The sequence below is a fragment of the Drosophila virilis genome, chromosome 4 (genome assembly GCF_030788295.1).
Source record: "Drosophila virilis strain 15010-1051.87 chromosome 4, Dvir_AGI_RSII-ME, whole genome shotgun sequence".
Classification (NCBI taxonomy): Eukaryota; Metazoa; Arthropoda; class Insecta; order Diptera; family Drosophilidae; genus Drosophila; species Drosophila virilis.
In genome coordinates, this window is record NC_091546.1 from 13,784,440 (window position 1) to 13,801,185 (window position 16,746).

General features: G+C 39.9%; 1 protein-coding gene across 7 annotated transcripts in view; it reads right to left on the reverse strand.

Annotated features, from left to right (window-relative positions):
- The window catches only part of fred (friend of echinoid), a 130,778-nt gene that overhangs the window by 45,621 nt on the left and 68,411 nt on the right, over window positions 1–16,746 (reverse strand). Inside the window, exon 1 of one of the 7 annotated variants that reach the window (XM_032438190.2) lies at window positions 11,400–12,082. The exons of the other annotated variants lie outside the window; for them this stretch is intronic. Coding sequence (XP_032294081.1) covers window positions 11,400–11,437 — 38 coding nt within the window. The 5' untranslated portion in view covers window positions 11,438–12,082. Of the gene's footprint in view, window positions 1–11,399; window positions 12,083–16,746 lie in introns of those variants that run through there. 7 annotated transcript variants of the gene reach the window in all.

A 16,746-nucleotide genomic window follows, 5' to 3' on the forward strand; every position in this document is an offset into this window, starting at 1 on the left:
TGTTGTAAGTTAAATATAAGGATATCTAATTTCTTTCCTTTTTGTTTCTCTTGATCTAGTTCGTTCATGATTTCTATTCCTTTGTTTATAGCTTCTATTATGTAATTTAATTCGTTAACCTGAACGCTGTTTTCTGCTAAGTTGCTTATTTTTTGTTCAATTTCTGCTTTGTCTTCTTGATCTAATGTTCCAAATAAGTATTTATATGCTGTTCCTACTATGTTAACTAAACCTCTTTTGCTGCGTTTGGCTATTTTTAAGCCGTTTATTTCTCTGTTTAATTTTTCTACTAGGTATTCGATTTGTATAAGGTTATTGAATTCTTTACTTTGTTCAATTAAATTGTTAAAAGTTTCTTCGGTTTTTGTTGAGGTTATTTATTAGTTTTTCTTTATTAGCTTGAGTGTCATACTCTGGTGTACCTGCATATATGAATATGTCCGCTGGTGTTCTGTTAGTCGTTTTGTGCTTTGTTTTATGATTGTACGTGTAGAGTATAGTTTCAAATTTTGTAAGTTTATTTTCGACGTCTGAGTCGCTGTTAATGATTCTTAGTTTTTCGTTAACTGTCTTATGAAATCGTTCTACGTCGGATATACCATTTTTACTAGTGGTTATATTAATATTTACTGCTTCTGATTTTAGCCATAATTGTAAAGCTGTGCACATAAAAGCTGAGTCTTTGTCTGCCTTTATTTCGATGGGTTTACCCATTTGGTTGAACACTTGTAATATAGCTCGTTTGGTTTCTAGCCAGTCTCTACTTTTATTTCTATTAATGATGCAAATTTTGAATAGATATCAATGCAAGATAAAAATTGTTTATCTCCTACTATGTAAAAATCCATTACATATTTTTCTCGGATATTAGCGATTTCCGGAGTTATTTCGAAAGTTAATTTTGTATCTCTGTGTTCTGTTTTTGCGATGTTGCAAATCTCACATTCATTTATTAGATTTTGAATTAAATTTTGATAATCTGGGAAATAGTGGGTTTCTTTGAACCAATTGATAGTTTTTTCAATTCCTGGATGTAATAATTCTTTGTGCTTTTTTAATATTAATTCTTTGAATTCTGCGTATGTTTGAAGGTCTATTAATTTTGTACTAGTTTTCATTGCCTTTGTTGAATTATTTGGACTTATTATTTCTAAGTAGGCTTCTTGAAAAATTGGAAAATCTGCTTCGTTGTGGAAGTATAGCACACTTTTCTTTGTGCATAAGTATTCTTTTATTAATTCTTTGGCATGCGTATTAGTCATGTCTTTGTACGTAATTTTTATGTTGGTTTTGTGAAAGTAATTCGTAACTTTTGTTTCGTTCTCGGTTCCTTTTTCAAATTCTATTTGTCGATTATAATAATTAAGTGGTCTTTCTGTGATTTGTAAATGGTTACTGTTGTCTTCTTGAGCACTATGTATTGTTGCTCTTGTGCTAATTGTATCTTCGCCTAAGAAGTTTTCGTTTAATTGAATTCTGGACAGAGCATCTGCCACATAATTTTCTTTTCCTGGGACGTATTTAATTTGGAAATCAAACTCATTTAGCTTGATCTTCCACCTTTGTAATTTCATGTTAGGTTCTTTCATATTATTTAACCAGACGAGTGGTCTGTGATCACTAAGGATTTGAAATTGTCGACCAAAGAGATAGGACCTAAAGTATTTAGTGGCCCAAACGATTGCTAATAATTCTTTTTCAATCGTTGAATAATTTAACTCATGCTCGTTGAGAGTTCTACTTGCATAGCATATAGGCTTATGCTCTTGCGAAAGGACGGCCCCTATTGCCATATTACTTGCGTCTGTAGTTAATGAAAATGGTTTTTCGAAGTTAGGGTATATTAAAATTGGGTCGGATGTTATGAGTACTTTTAGCTTTTCAAACGCTAGTTCGTAGTCTCTGTCTTTTATATTGATTTTTGCTCCCTTTTTTAATTTAAGTGTTAATGGTTTTACTATATTAGCGAAATTTGGTATAAATTTCCTATAGAAACCACATAATCCTAGAAATGATTTAATTTCTTTTGGGGTTTTTGGAATTGGGAATTTGACAATTGCTTGTATCTTGTTGGGATTTGGTTTTATACCCTCAGTTGTGATGATGTGACCGAGAAATTCAGTTTCTTTTCTCATAAACTCGCATTTATCCAACTGTAGTTTTAAGTTAGCTTCTCTAAGCTTCTTAAATACCTTTTGTAGCGACAAAATGTGTTCCTCCAATGAAGTGGAAAAAATAATAATGTCGTCTAAGTAGACCAGACAATCTTTAAAAATTAAATCTTCTAAGAGATTGTTCATACAACGTTGGAACGTTGCAGGTGCATTCTTAAGACCAAATGGCATGCGAGTGTACTCGTAATGGCCATGTTTAGTCGAAAATGCGGTCTTGGGTATTGAACCAGGATCCATTTGGATTTGGTGAAAGCCTTTGGCTAGATCAATGGTTGTGAAATATTGACATTTTCCAAGTTTGTCTAATATTTCATCCATGATCGGGATAGGGTATTTATCATTAATAGTTAGTTCATTGAGATTGCGGTAATCTATGACTAACCGGAACTTTTGCTTTCCAGATGCATCGTTTTTCTTTGGAACGATTATTACTGGTGAGCAGTAAGGGGATTTGGATTTACGTATGATATTTTGTTTTATCATATCGCTTATTTGTTTATTTACTTCCTCATCGTATATTTGAGGATATTTGTATGGACGCTTGTAAATTGGGTCCTCATGTTTTGTTAGAATTTTGTGTTTAATTGTACTAGTGAAAGTCAAATTGTCACCTTCATGGTACTGGATATCACGAAATTCATGTAAAACTTTTTTTATTTTTTCTTTTTCTTCTGAGTTTAGGTGCTCTAGCCTAAACTCATTGTTTTCTATTAATTCATTATTAATAGCGAAGTTAAATGGTCTGTCCTCTGTTGAGGGTGGATCAAGGCACTCTTGTGCGGTCATGTCCTCTTCGACCTCTTCGTCGTTATATCTAAAACAAAAGTTAAATTCTCCTAAGGTTACGGATCCTTGTGCATAGTCTATTTTTGCTTGACATGCCTCAAGGTATTCTCTCCCAATCAGAACATCATAATGCTCTGAGAAGTCGTGAATATAGAATTTTTGTTTGCTCGGACAAATTTTGCTTGCTCCTAAGCGTATACTTTGTTTTAATTCAATAACACCATTTATGGTGTGAACCTTTAATGTTTCGTTGTAAACTGGAAAATTTAAGCGGTTTGTTTTCATTAGATTTATGGTTGAACCTGTGTCGATGACACATTTTAGAACTTCGTCATTCATAATCAATTTTATGAATGGATTTCTTCTGTTTGTTCCGAGGCTTGCTGATGAAAATTTTCGGATGTATCCATTTTCATCTGCCCACTGTTACTATCTCTTTGACGTTTAGTCGGAGGGTTTGGTGCATTCAAGCGTGAATGGGACTGATTTTGGTAGTTTAAGGGATTTTGGTATCTACCTTGACTTAATTTCTGTTGGAACTCGTGGTGAGCTTTCTGATTGTCTTCGGACTTACTGTGCTGTTTATTTTGTGCGTGATAACTCTGATTTGTGTTGGAATAACCACTTGAAATGGTGGTTGGGTTAGCATTTTGCTGATAATTTCCCATGTTCCTACGATTGTTATTTGGATTTCCCTGAACATTATTATTTTTAGGTTTTTCAGTAACGCTATTTTCATATAATCCCTCTCTTTGAGCTACTTGCTTTAGTTTTTGTGTCGACGTAATGTCGTGTCTGGCTAACATCATGAAAAGCCTATCTGGTAATTTTTTTGTAATAACATCTTTGATTGTGTTATTCATAGCATTTGTATAAAGGGTTGTATTGCTAGGTATATTTTCTAGTGCTAACTTATTTAATATAACAAAAGATTTATTCTCGAGCTCCTCGATGAACTTACGGACGTTTCCTTGGTAATTCGTGTTGTATAAGCGTCGAAGGAGTTCTTCAAATGGTGTCTGCACTTTGTATTCTTCAATCAATGCGTTTCTCAGCTCCTGCCAAGTGTTGGCTGCTGTCCTTTGTGATATTCTCTGAGCATCTCCTGTGACTTGCAATTCGATGGCTCCGTATAAGATGCTATGTTGTCTAACATCTCGGGTTGGATACAGGTGTAGGATGTAATCTATCCTTTTAATGAAGGCGTTTAGTTGATCCGTTGATCCGTCAAAGCTTGGCACCTGTCTAAGTTGTGAAAGGGCCTGGTTGAGGTGTTGTTCTGATAATTCCATTGTCATCTTGGTGTAATACACTTTTTTTTGAATAGTTTTGAGTTTGTAGGTTTGAACTTTATTGTTCTTTGATTTTGCACTTTTATTTTAGGTTAAAGTTTGTGATGGATTATTGGTTAAATGTTTTTTTTTTTTGTGTGTGTGTCTTAAAAAGACTCAGTAATAACGTATTGCAGGGATCAAACGATATGCAAAGCCAGTCGTTATTAACTGTAGTAGCTTTATTGCCCAAAGGGTCAATATTATTAAGCTACTAGTGACCCGAAGGTTCTTGTGCGGATACGTATTCGAGAAAATTTTTATTACACTCCGACAACACTTTCGGTCGCGATTGTGCGTTAGATCTGGGAATTAATTATCCTTTAGCGATCTTTAATTTTTCCCGACGTATCCTACCGGCTGCGCCAATTAAGTTTTACACGTTAGGTTACTATAAAAAAATATATTTCAATTTATTATTTTCACTTAACGGCTACTTTTGTTGAGTACATTCAGATTTGCTTCCCGAATATGAACTAATTTATCTAACTGTTGCGGTCGCTTAGCAAACTTCGCTTTGAGAGAGTTTGAGTCAAAATTGAGTGAAGTTTGAGCTGCGTCAGCAATTATGCGTGGGATAGTACTCTGATGGGAACATTGACAGTGGCGTGATATTTAGGGTGAATTGTTTATGTCTACCAAAGGGGGACAGTTTGATCTTGACCAATGTCGATGTTATCACCAGGCTCTTTGTTTACAATATTAGAAATGTTTATAGTTGTGCTTATGCTTATGTGCTAAGTTATGTTAAAGGGTGGGTGCGACTATGGATATGTCACTATATATATAATTTAAATTAAATTTTATTTTGTCGCAGCTAAATGCATATGTCATGCAAATTCGTACTAATTCGTTCTACTAAAATTTAGCCCTTAGTTTTTCTCGCAGTGTACTCTAAAGGTAAAACTCAATCAAGCGTAATAGCTCGAAACTGTTGAATACTTTGTGGCTCTGTCGCGTTCTTCAAAGAAATGCTTTTAATGCCTAGTCCTAAAGGTTCCCAGCAGCTACTGTTTCTGTAGTTTCTTCCCATATGCCCACACTTCTGCCTCAACCCGTCTCCCTTGCATGCCCCCCCGACTTCATCAACGGCATCGTCATTTATTAAGCCCAGTCGCCGCAACGCTTTGTGTTTAAGTTTTAATTTCTCTTGATGAGATTTTTTCTCTGTTGCAACCGCAAACCTTGTAGACATATAAGTGAATGTGTACGTGTGTGTGTGCGACTGTGCGTGTGTGTGTGCAGGGGCGGTCGGGCGGCTGGTTATATAAATCATGCACTCGACATTATTAAAGTAGATCTTATAAACTTCTTGAGTGCATATGCATGCAGACGAGGGCAAAGCGAGAAACTTTTTAAATAAAATTTCAATTTTGATAACTTTTATGGCAACTCGACTTCCAGCACTGTTGGTTCAAGAGAATGAGGGGAGTGACGGTTGATGAGGGGGTTAAACCACACACATGTGCAGTTGTAAAGGCAAATGCGGCGCACTTCCGTTCTGCCAGCTCAAATAGCAATTCGGGTGTTCTCTATTTTCTTCAGTTCCTCAGCTGCTGGGCCCAAGGAAATGGTTGCATTTTTACCGTTGCCAGAGATTTTCCTTCATTTCGTATACCCTAGAGCCAGAAAATGGGAATTAAAGGGTATAATGTGGCTGGTAGAAATGTGCGTCGCAGCCAGAAGGAGATTGTGTATTTTAATAAGTAAGATATAAATATATTTATATTTAAAATACAAAAAATTATATTTAAATTATTGTATATATATTAAAGCATTATATATGAAGCATTTGCAAAATTGACATACGAGAAGAAGTGCTAAAAGTTTTGTAAAAAACCCACAAAAGTCACAGCGTTTATTTAAGAAGAGATGTTTAATACAGTAGAACTGAGCGGGGGCTGAGGGAGTGGCAAGCGGAGCGGTCACTGCAAGCCGACAATCAAATACGATGCAGGGTAACTGCTAGTCGGGCATTGCCAGCTAGAGCATTGCTACATGCTTTTTCTTGCCGCTGCATTTCCGGCTGTGACTTTTACGAGGCTGCATCTTGAGTTTTGTATCGCGGCGATGTGTGTGCGTGTGTGTGTGTGTGTGTGTGTGTGTGTGTGTGTGTGTGTGTATGCCAAGTGCTGCAGCTCAAGCGAAGCACATAATTGCCTCTGCCTCAGCCACTGCCAGCTACCGCTGCTGCTACTGCGGCTGCTGCTGCTGCTGCTGCTGCATATCCTTCGCAGGACCAAAAAAGGAATTTCTAATGTGAAAATAAGTGCTGCCTCCGTTATTATGTTGCATCGTCGCAGAACTTATGCAAAACAGTCGCAGAATTGTTATGCAAATTGCAGCCAATTACATGGCAAATGCCTGCCATGCCCACACGCCTCCCCCCACCCCCCTTCCACGCTGCCTCGTCTACCCCGCCTGCCAAGCATATCTCTCAATGAGCACTCGTACAACATAAGTGAAGTTGCCTTGGCAAATACATTGAACAGCCACACTGAAGCGAACAATTTCGGGGTAATGCTTGATTTTGAGGGTCCGAAAAAGCATGCTTCAGACATTTTGTTGTCAAGTGAAATTGCCTGACAATAATATATAACAGAAGAGTATAGAAATTTGTATAAAAAATTAATAGAAAAGAATTTGAATATATAAAAAATGTTTTTTTTTTTATAAAAGATTTCCTACGAGCTATCTATAAGTCGATTATCGATATACACTTAAGTCTCCTTGTAGTTAAACTAACACAGAACTAACTTGGAAGCCAGTCTTAGTTTGCGATTAACGGATGAGTTGAGCCATTCAGACTGGCCTAGAGATGATCACACTTTTTTCGATAGCAATTTATTGGAAAATCAATTTGTTTACATTTTCCCGTTGGCCATTTATCGATAAGTTAATATGCTTACACTTTTGCCTGAGTGTAGCCGAACGTCTAGAGACAGGCACACGTTCATGCTCCTCTTTTCTGTGCCTCATTCAGGCTGAGGCATGCCACGCAGCTTGTTAAGTGTAACTAAAGCTTGCGTCTGCTCGTTAGTGGGGGCCAAAACTACTCGTATAGCTGCCAGATTATGTTATTATCGGATTTTATTATCGAGTCTCGGCTCGGCAAGTCCAGCATGTTGGGCGTCTGGGAGAGCTGCCTTCGCTGTTGGCTGGCTGAGCAGGTGTTTTTTTTTTTGCTTTCTCCCTTCGTTGTATTCTATGGCACATTAAAATGGACGCATGGTTGGGGGCGTCGGCGCTGGCAGGACGGGGGCGTGTGTGCTGGCTGTTCGCATGCCAAGGCGCCGTCTCATAAAAAATAATAAACTTTCTGCTTCTTCTTTCTGTAGCTGCCATCACTTTGGACTTGGCTGAGCAACTCCGGCGGAGAAAGTTTAAAAAGCGCGCGCCAAAATTGACGCGTGGCAAGGATATGGCAAGGACTCAGCCAGCCAGGCACCGCCGCCTCCCCCCTCTTTCCGACCGGGCGCCATGTCAACGATGTGCGTTATGTGCGGATAATTGACTTTTAAAATGTGTGTGCGATATCACAACAACAACAACAACAACAGCAGCGCGAAGCTGCCAAAAGGGTCGCTGCGTATAATTAAACGGCATATTGTCACGCATCCTTGCAGCGGGGCCCGAGCGAGGATTCAGGGGCAGACCCTCTGCGCCTCAAGGACAAATGGGTAGCAAGGACTCATTTTTGGGCTCTGTTACAAAATGAATGCGGCTGTTGTTGTTGTTGTTGCCATTAAATGTGGCATGTTGTTGTTGTCTTTGACAAATGGTGCATGCACTGATATGTGCGGATGCGGGAGGGTCGCGGCGACAGGGTGCCAGGTCGCGTTTAGGACTAAAAGCAAAGCAGGGAAACTAATTCGGTATGAGATTAAATAAAGATTAAATTAAGTGTATAATGAAAATAGAAATAAAGGAAAGAGATTTAAGATTAAAGAACTGCGTTACAAAATAACATATTCTATTATATTTTATTGCTGTGCTCTTTTATTATTTATTAATTAGAGTTCAATAAAAAAGATTGTATTTGCTGCCAAGAAATTTAAATATTCCGAAATTTGTATTTTATAAAAAAATAAATTGTATGACAAAAACGATAAATATTATTAAATAAAGGCTTTATTCAAAGAAATATTAATTTAAGAGTGTAATATATTTTAAATATATATTTTATTGATTGCCTTATGTGTCTTTAGCTGTGATTCGCCAAGTTTTTAGCAATGTAAACACTTGTATATTTATTTTTGAGCTGAATAAAGTCTAGAAGAATTCGTAGATATATATAAGGGACTTATATAGTGTGAGCTCTGCGAAATCATCGTGACTTTCTTAAGCTCCACACGAAAATATTAAAGACCTCCTGTATTTAATTTGTATAGTTATATAATTTCGCTCGTAATCGTTACGAATCAATCTATCGATAGTCAGTATTGTATTGTTGCATAAAATACCGATAAGAATACTATTAACAATATTTTCTAATCATAATAAAAAGCGAAGTTCCCGAGAATGTCACGAAAATCAACTCTGTCCAACATAGGCAGGCTTTGCTGAGCTGGCACCACAATCGCATGACTTTCAGTGCTCATCTTTTAGCGTAAGTGAACAATAATATGATTAGGATTTGACGTGTATATGCCATGACCTACAACAATCGATTACGGATAGATGTGAAGACAAAAGGGAGGAGTGGAATATGCCGACAACAAGCGAAGCAAATGATGAAACAACCAACTCGATTCGAGGCCTCAGCATTCATCAAGTTATTCACACAATTTCCGCCCAATTGTAATGACCCAGCCCCCCTATCACCCTGCTGCCCCCTGTGTATACCCTAGTGTGTCCAGTCGAGCCGTTCGTCCAACTTTCCGTCTGTCCGTCTTGTCCAGTGGTTTTGGACTGGTCCAAATGCCGCTGCCAGTGACTTATTTATGCAAATGGCCATAACAAATGAGGCGCACACAGACAGCGGAACGGTTGTGCCGGGCAGCGCGGGGGTAGCGGGCGGTTTGGCTGGGTGACAAACGCAACTGAATGCCGACCGCACTGTGGAAACGATTAATTTGGTGCTGGGACACAGTCACAGTTGGCATTGGAGTCAGAGAGACGCAGACGCAGACGCGACGCCATTATAAAGGGCTGACCCTGAGGCAAAAGGGAAAACAATGAGGCGGAGAGGAAAGCGAGAAAAGCGTGGGAACGCGGGAGGAGCGGGGGAATTGTCAGAGCGACGCCGCCGGAGATGTCCAGCATATTGCTCAATCGTGGCCCAGAATGCGTTTGGGCCCAGGACTGAAGCAGCCAGAATGCGAGGCGTGTTGCAGGGAGGAGAGAAATAAACATCCGATAGGGAATATTGCTATAAATATCGATCAATTTTATCGATAATATACAATTAGATAAGTGCAAAGCATACTTACAAAGAAAAGCACAAGAAATATCGATAAATGTATGCTGCTATTTTCTTATTGTATATCCATATAAAATATCGTTTATATCGCGCTCTCGCACTTTCCTATCAATACGATATATGTATCAATATATATCGATATTTCATATCGATAGGAAATATTTATAGTATATCGATATAAAATATCGCAATAAAGTTGAGAAAGCGTTTTTTTTTAGTTTTTGCACTTTATTAATAATCAGAAAACTTGATCGTAATTTCTTCCGCCTTTCCAGTTTATCGATATCAAATATCGCATATAGCATGCTATTCCTTTTTCTTATGGATACGATACGTTCATAGGGATTTTCGTAGCCATCCCTAATGTCGTCCCGATTGTGCAAGGCGGCAGAGGATGCGTCCAGCGTCTGCTCATTATTGAAACATGCTGCTAACATTTGTTATGCAAAGGCGACATTCATGCTAAATGCGAGCGGGGGTGGGCAACGGGGGCGGTCACCGGGGGTCATGCTTGTTGAGTCACATGTATCTGTATCCATCATGCTTATTGGTATATGCCAACCCCCAACCCACCCCCTCTGCAATACCCTCGCCAATGCGCAGAGTTTCATTCATGCCGTTTATTTGACTTGGCGCTTGTGCAAAATTTCTATAAATGCCTTTGCTGTGCCACGCCTCCCCCGCCGCACCACAGCACCATTTTCCCTTACCTACAGGAACTCATCTCTATTGGCAATTTGATGCTATGTTCGGCTTTATCTGGACCTGCGCCATCGCCCAATAGCCCCCTTACCCCGCGGAACCCCGCTCAACTGATGCCATCTTCTTTGGCAACTTTTGTGCCTTTACAAATTCAATGCAATGCGTGTGTATGTGAATGTGTGTGTGCGGGTGAGTGTGTGCGGGTGTGTGTCCTTGCTAAACTATTTACGTGTTTGCGCGGGGCCTTGCAACAGTTTTGTAGGCGCTGCCTTTGCCTTTTGTGTAAGTCTGTCTGTGTGTGTGTGTGTGTATGTGGGGTGCTCTTTAACGGTAAACGTGTGTGGGTGTGTGTGTGTGCGAGTGACAGCAATGTGACTCGCAACGACAGCAACAACAACTGCGGGTTAACATTCAACATGAATGTGTTATCCTTGACAGAGGCTCACTGTCAGCAGCAGCAGCAGCAGCAGCAGGTACGGCAGCAGGTGTGTTGATAAGGGGCAAAGGTCAAAGCTGTGCGCGCTACAACACTCGCAACATTCACTAATCAAATGTTGCCCAAGCGCCATTGAAAAGCGGCGCTAATCAAATTGTTTACTTTGCATCTGTTGAGTGCAAATTAAATGAGGCAAGGTACGCAGCACGGTGCGCACCGCGCGTGACGTCACATCCATGCAATTCTGTTGAATGGGAATGAGAACGTGAATGGAAGAGGGACGCAGAGCGCGCATTTGCATGAGCTCAATCACAAATTGACATGCACGCCTGCCACGGCAGGGCTGCAAATATACCAAAACTTATGGTACACTGTACCTTTTTGACTTAAATAAGTCAGAAAGATTTTAACTTCCTACTTTGCTGGAATTTACTGTTACAACATTGTATCTATTCCTTCCCTTTAACTACTTTCTAAGACTTATATTAATTCTCATATTGAACTTATACTGATAAGTTGGTACATTTATTCGAACTTAGTACACTTACTTGAAATTTTTGGTACATAATCGTTTATATGTACGCATTTACATGTATCGGCATGCACGTGTTCTTTACACAACACGCAAGCCTGTGTGCGTATAAGAGCATTAAATTGCATTAAAAGCAAAACAACAAGCAACAAGAACAACAATACAGGCCGTTGATCAGCGTCCATTGCAAATTAGCTGTGCTTCCAGCTGGAAATTGGGTTAACACATGCGCGCTCTCTCACGCAATAGCAGAATTTAACACAGCAGCTGCAGTTTAACAGAAGCTGATCAGCGCCTTTTGAGCAACGTTTCCAATTGGATAATTAGTTGACACTCGCGCACTTTTCTGCTCATTGAAAAAAAATTACACTAGGCAAGCAAAAACAGACTAATTGGAAATTGAGTAACACACGCTGTCCCTCTCTCTCTCTCTCTCTGGCAATTGTGAAACTAAAGAATTAAGCACAGACGGCCGCCGTTTAACAGAAGCTACTGAGCAGCGTTTCCAATTGGATAATTAGTTGACACTCGCGCACTTTTTGGCTCGTTGGAAGGATATTATACAAATTGCAGCCAAAGAGAGCCTTCACATATCACTGTATAGTTATTTAATAAGCACATTTAACTATGAAAGCAACCAAAATATAGGTTTCCGCAAGTTTAAACCGTATTTGCAGAGCGAAACTGTCTAACACGTGCTCTGTTGCGCGAAAGCCGAACACTAAAAGCAAAGAGCATAAAATGAACTGAAAGCGGCTGCTGTTTACATTTATGTTAAATCGATTGAACAACAACAACAAAGGCAGCTGGTGATCAGCGCCTTTTGAGTTGACTCTCGCGCTCTCTCAGTAATGGCAGAAGTAGAATGGAAGACAAAAAGGAGTCAATTGCAGACATGCCAAGCACCGTTAGTTCAAAGCAGAACAAGATAAAACCGCAATAAAACAGCTAAACTGGAAAGCGACGCTTCAGTTTTATTGCTTTTGGCAAAGTGTAAAGTGTTTGTGTTTTGTGCGCGTATAATTAAAATTGGAAATAAACGAAATAAAAAAAGTGAGTGAAGCAAATTGAATGCAATTAATTATTAAATCATTTCAAGCTAAGCTGAATGTCTTCACGCGTTTAAAAGAGTGAAATATAGTGTAAAAGGTAGCTGCGTCATAGTTACTGTTAATGCTAAAGGTAAGTGCTGTAAAAGTGCTGGAAAGGCCAGCAATGACTTTCCATATGTTGATAATATTAGTGCTTATGTGTATTGAAATTTTGTAAGGGGAATTTATATGCGCAATGCATCAACTTGTCCATTTGCTAAGCGTCTTAGCATATATATATATATATATTTATGTGTGTGTGTGTGTGTGTGTGTGTGGTGCTCATGCATATTTTGCCTGTCACTGATTTCTCAATAGATTTCACAGTGGAATATGCATAAATCATAACGGTTCGGGCGTTAAGCAAAAGTCAGAAAAACCGACAGTTGCAAAGCCAAGCACACACGCATACACACACAGACACACAGACACACTGGCAGCTGTGCTTGCGGCTTGCGTTTTATGCAACACTTTTTTGTCTGCTGTCAGTTTTTATTTGCTCAGCAGCAGCAGCAGCAGCAGAAGCAGTTAAATTTTCTGCTGTGTTGTCGCCGCAGTCAAAATGACTGTGAAAAATAAATGTTAATATGCCAAGACAGTGTGAGAGAATCGTGTGGTCTGTGATAAGCTTGCACACACACACACGCACACATTTATGCATACATAACTGCTGCACATGTGAGACGGACAAACGCTTGCTCCAACCTAACCACACAAGCACAAGCTAGCTTTGCACCCCTCTCTCTCTCTCTTTCGCTTTCTTATTTGGCGTAATATACATAATAAAAGCAACGGCTACTTTACTTCCACATCCACTACTGTTCTCGCATGCCATCTTCCAGTTCTCCATTCTTATACGCTCGCTGTCTCATACTCTGGCCGCCAAGTCCCGTAACTTATAATCTGTGCGGAAGAAATTGCAGCAGCAGCAGTAGCAGCAGCGACGCCAGCGTCGCGTGTAACGCCAAATTTACGAGCAGTGCGCGCTCTTCACGCCTGCTGCCAACTATCTGCTGTCTAGCGCCTTCTCTTTCGCTCTTGCGCACACTTTCAATATTGTTGCGGCGGCATATTTACGACTCTTATGTGTATGTGAGTGCGTGCGTGCTCGTACATGTGTGTGCATGCGTATGCTGCGGACACTTTGCATATTTATGCGACAGCACATGATATTATAAATTTTATAAGATGTTTGTATTTACTTCGATTCCTGGAAACAACTACTTTTAGTGTTTATGGACATGTAAAATTTGAAATGTTTACATTTATTTAGAAATATCTTTGAGTTTTAAATTTTGCGTTAACATGCGTTGTATCTAGACTTAAAGCAGTTGCTATACGAACAGAAAAATATGGCGGCAGATAATATAAGAGAATTAAATACGTTTCATCAGAACTTTAGTTCTAACGCATTTCGTTTTTTTAGCTTTTGATAACTGTTAAAAGATTTTACTAACTAAAAATGTTAGTTGTCATTAGAAATTAGTTGAAATTAGACGGCGTTGTACGGCTTTTTGTACAACAATGAGATTAAATTCGACTGCTTTTGCGAGCATAATACGAAAAGTTCTACAGAAACTCACAAAAATATATTTTTTTTAATATGTTTAATCTAGAAATAGTGTATTTTCTTTATCTACAAGTTTTACTTTCATTGACTGTCACCACAGAAAATTGTTAGAGCACAAAAAATTCGATATTTTTTAGATACTCTATATCTCCCTCTTTGTCTATCTTGATGCTCTTTTGTTGGTGCTCTTCTTTTCGTCATATTTTGCATATTTTCGGTCGGTTTCAGCAGTTTTTATTCTGTCTGCCGTTTCCGCAGCTTTTGTGCATAAATATGATGTTGATTTTTATGATTTTTATAATGTTTCATTATGTTGCGTTTTACGACTCATGCGGGAGCTGTGAGACGCACACATGGTCGGGTCATATACGGTGCGGTATGCGGATGCGGATGCGGATGCGGATACACAATGCACTCACTTCGTTTCTGCTCTAATTTATGGGCTCATCTCTCTTGTGTTGTTGTTGTCGTTATTGTTGTTGTTGTTGTTGTTGTTGTTGTTGCTGTTGTTGTTATCTACTTTTGGGCCTCTGCTTAACAGTTGTAACACTCGGTGCCCCGCTTTACACATTTTATGTGCGCTCAAAAGCCAATTTTGTAGAGATTTGGTAACGGCCCATGGCCACCGAGGAAACTTGCGCCCCATTATAAGCGCATAATCTTTAGAAAACACACACAAACACACAAGCGCGCACACACACACACACACACACACACGCACAGGCACAGGCACACACTCGCATAGACACTGGCAACAAGGCTAAAAATGAAATGGCTAAGACCCCTCCCTAAGCCGCCTTTCTAAGCTATGCCCGTGTCTCTCATACCCTGCCCCCGTACTCCAGACACTACTATTTTGTGCGCTGGCATGTCGTTAGATAATTTTTCGCTTGGCTAACGCATTACAGTGAAACCTGCTTTGAGCTGACTTTGCTTGTGAATAGGAGAATTCTTGATTAACATATTTATGATTACAATTTGTTTTAGTTGGCATAACTTGTCTAATCCATTTATATATGAAGTGTGAATCAAGTATTATTATTTTGTTATTATTTATTAATATTAATAATAAACATTTGTGTTTATTGCGACAGACTGATTGAATCACGAAAGCTAGCTAACACCAGGTAAAATACAACCTTTATGTTGAAGAAAACGGCATTTAAAGTTTTCTTGGAAAGTATCTAAGAGTTGAACTAGGAAGCGGCAGGTTGCCAGCTCAAATTTAGGAGAACATCATCTTTTAATCAATCCTTGTCTTTTCTACCTAAGCGATTTGACTTTCTCGAATGAATTTTTGCATAGTGAATCGAAAACAGGTCGTTTTCTGAGCAGCGACTACCAAAACAAACATTGAAGTCTTGTTAGCCATATATAATTTTGTAAAAGCTATTCCTATTGTTGGTCATCAATTTGTAACAATTTTGAGCTGTAAGCAAGCTTGACTGTGCCTGTCAAATGAGCTTGTGGTATAGTTGCTGCTCCTCCCTATTCCCTATTCCCTGTTACCGGTTCCAGTGCCGGTTCCGGCTGCCTTGAACAATTTTAAAGCGCACTTCTGGGCGCACATTGAACATCAGCGCGCTTGGACAACAGTTGGAGACGGCGACGGACCTCGTCTAATTTCTTTGGGCAATTTTTTTATGGTGTTCGCCTTACAAATGAGTTTCTGCTTGGGACAAGGCCAATTCCGTGGCTCCCTAGGGAGCAGGGCCGAGGGGGGGCAGGAGCGTGTGTCAAGCTATGAGTTGGTCGTTCAGTTCTATTGCCTGCTTTATGACAGTTTCATAGACTTTTTATGTTTATGTCCCGAGCGTTTAGTGACGCAGCTGTTGCGCCATGGACATCACTTGTACAACGCGGGGCGTGGGTGTTCGGGCAGGCTGGGTGGCTGGGTGGCTGTGGCGGGGACGGTGGGCGAGAGCGGTTGTGGAGGCATTGCTGTATTCATATTTGCGTTTCTTATCTGCACGTAATTAAGGCAATGGACACAACCGGCTGGTGTTGCTCCTTGGAGGCCTTTGCGCAGTTCTAATCATCGTCGCCATCAACATCATTGGCAGCATGGGCATAGTTAAGGGGGGGGGCGCTGCTATGGGAGCGGGAGACGTTTGGCTGTCATCGGAGCCCTTAACCCTTGGCATCCAAATAGCCGCCTTTATGCCACTAGGCAAACGTCTGTTGCCGCTGTTGTTGTTGCTGTTGTTGCCAAAACTATTTGCCTTTCACAATGCTCGCGGGAGCAATAATGTCTGGCACTCTGCGTTCCCCCTGCGCAGCAGCAGCTGCTGCTGTCAAACCAGCCCAGCAGCCCCTTGTGGCATCTCGGCGCAAGCCCTCATCATCATTGTTTGTGCCAGCTTGTATTTATTTCATCTTGTTCTTGCCACCAAAAAACTGTGCTGCGAGTAATTCAACCAGCCAGCCCTCAACATATTTGCACCTGCGGCATTTTCCGATTCATACAAGAGGCTTGCCTCCACCCGCCCACCGTTCCACTTGCCATCTCAGTTTGCAGCTCTCAACAGCCTTTCACTGATTGGTAACAGGTTACATTTCACAGTTAACAGATTTTTGCTGTTGATTTTGCGTTGAATTTTTAATTACGCGCACTTTAATGGTAGCTTCCTTCATCATTTGTCTGCGCTGTCCGTTTACCCACACTGATTGTTCGTTTTGTACAGGTCACAGGGTTGGAAAAC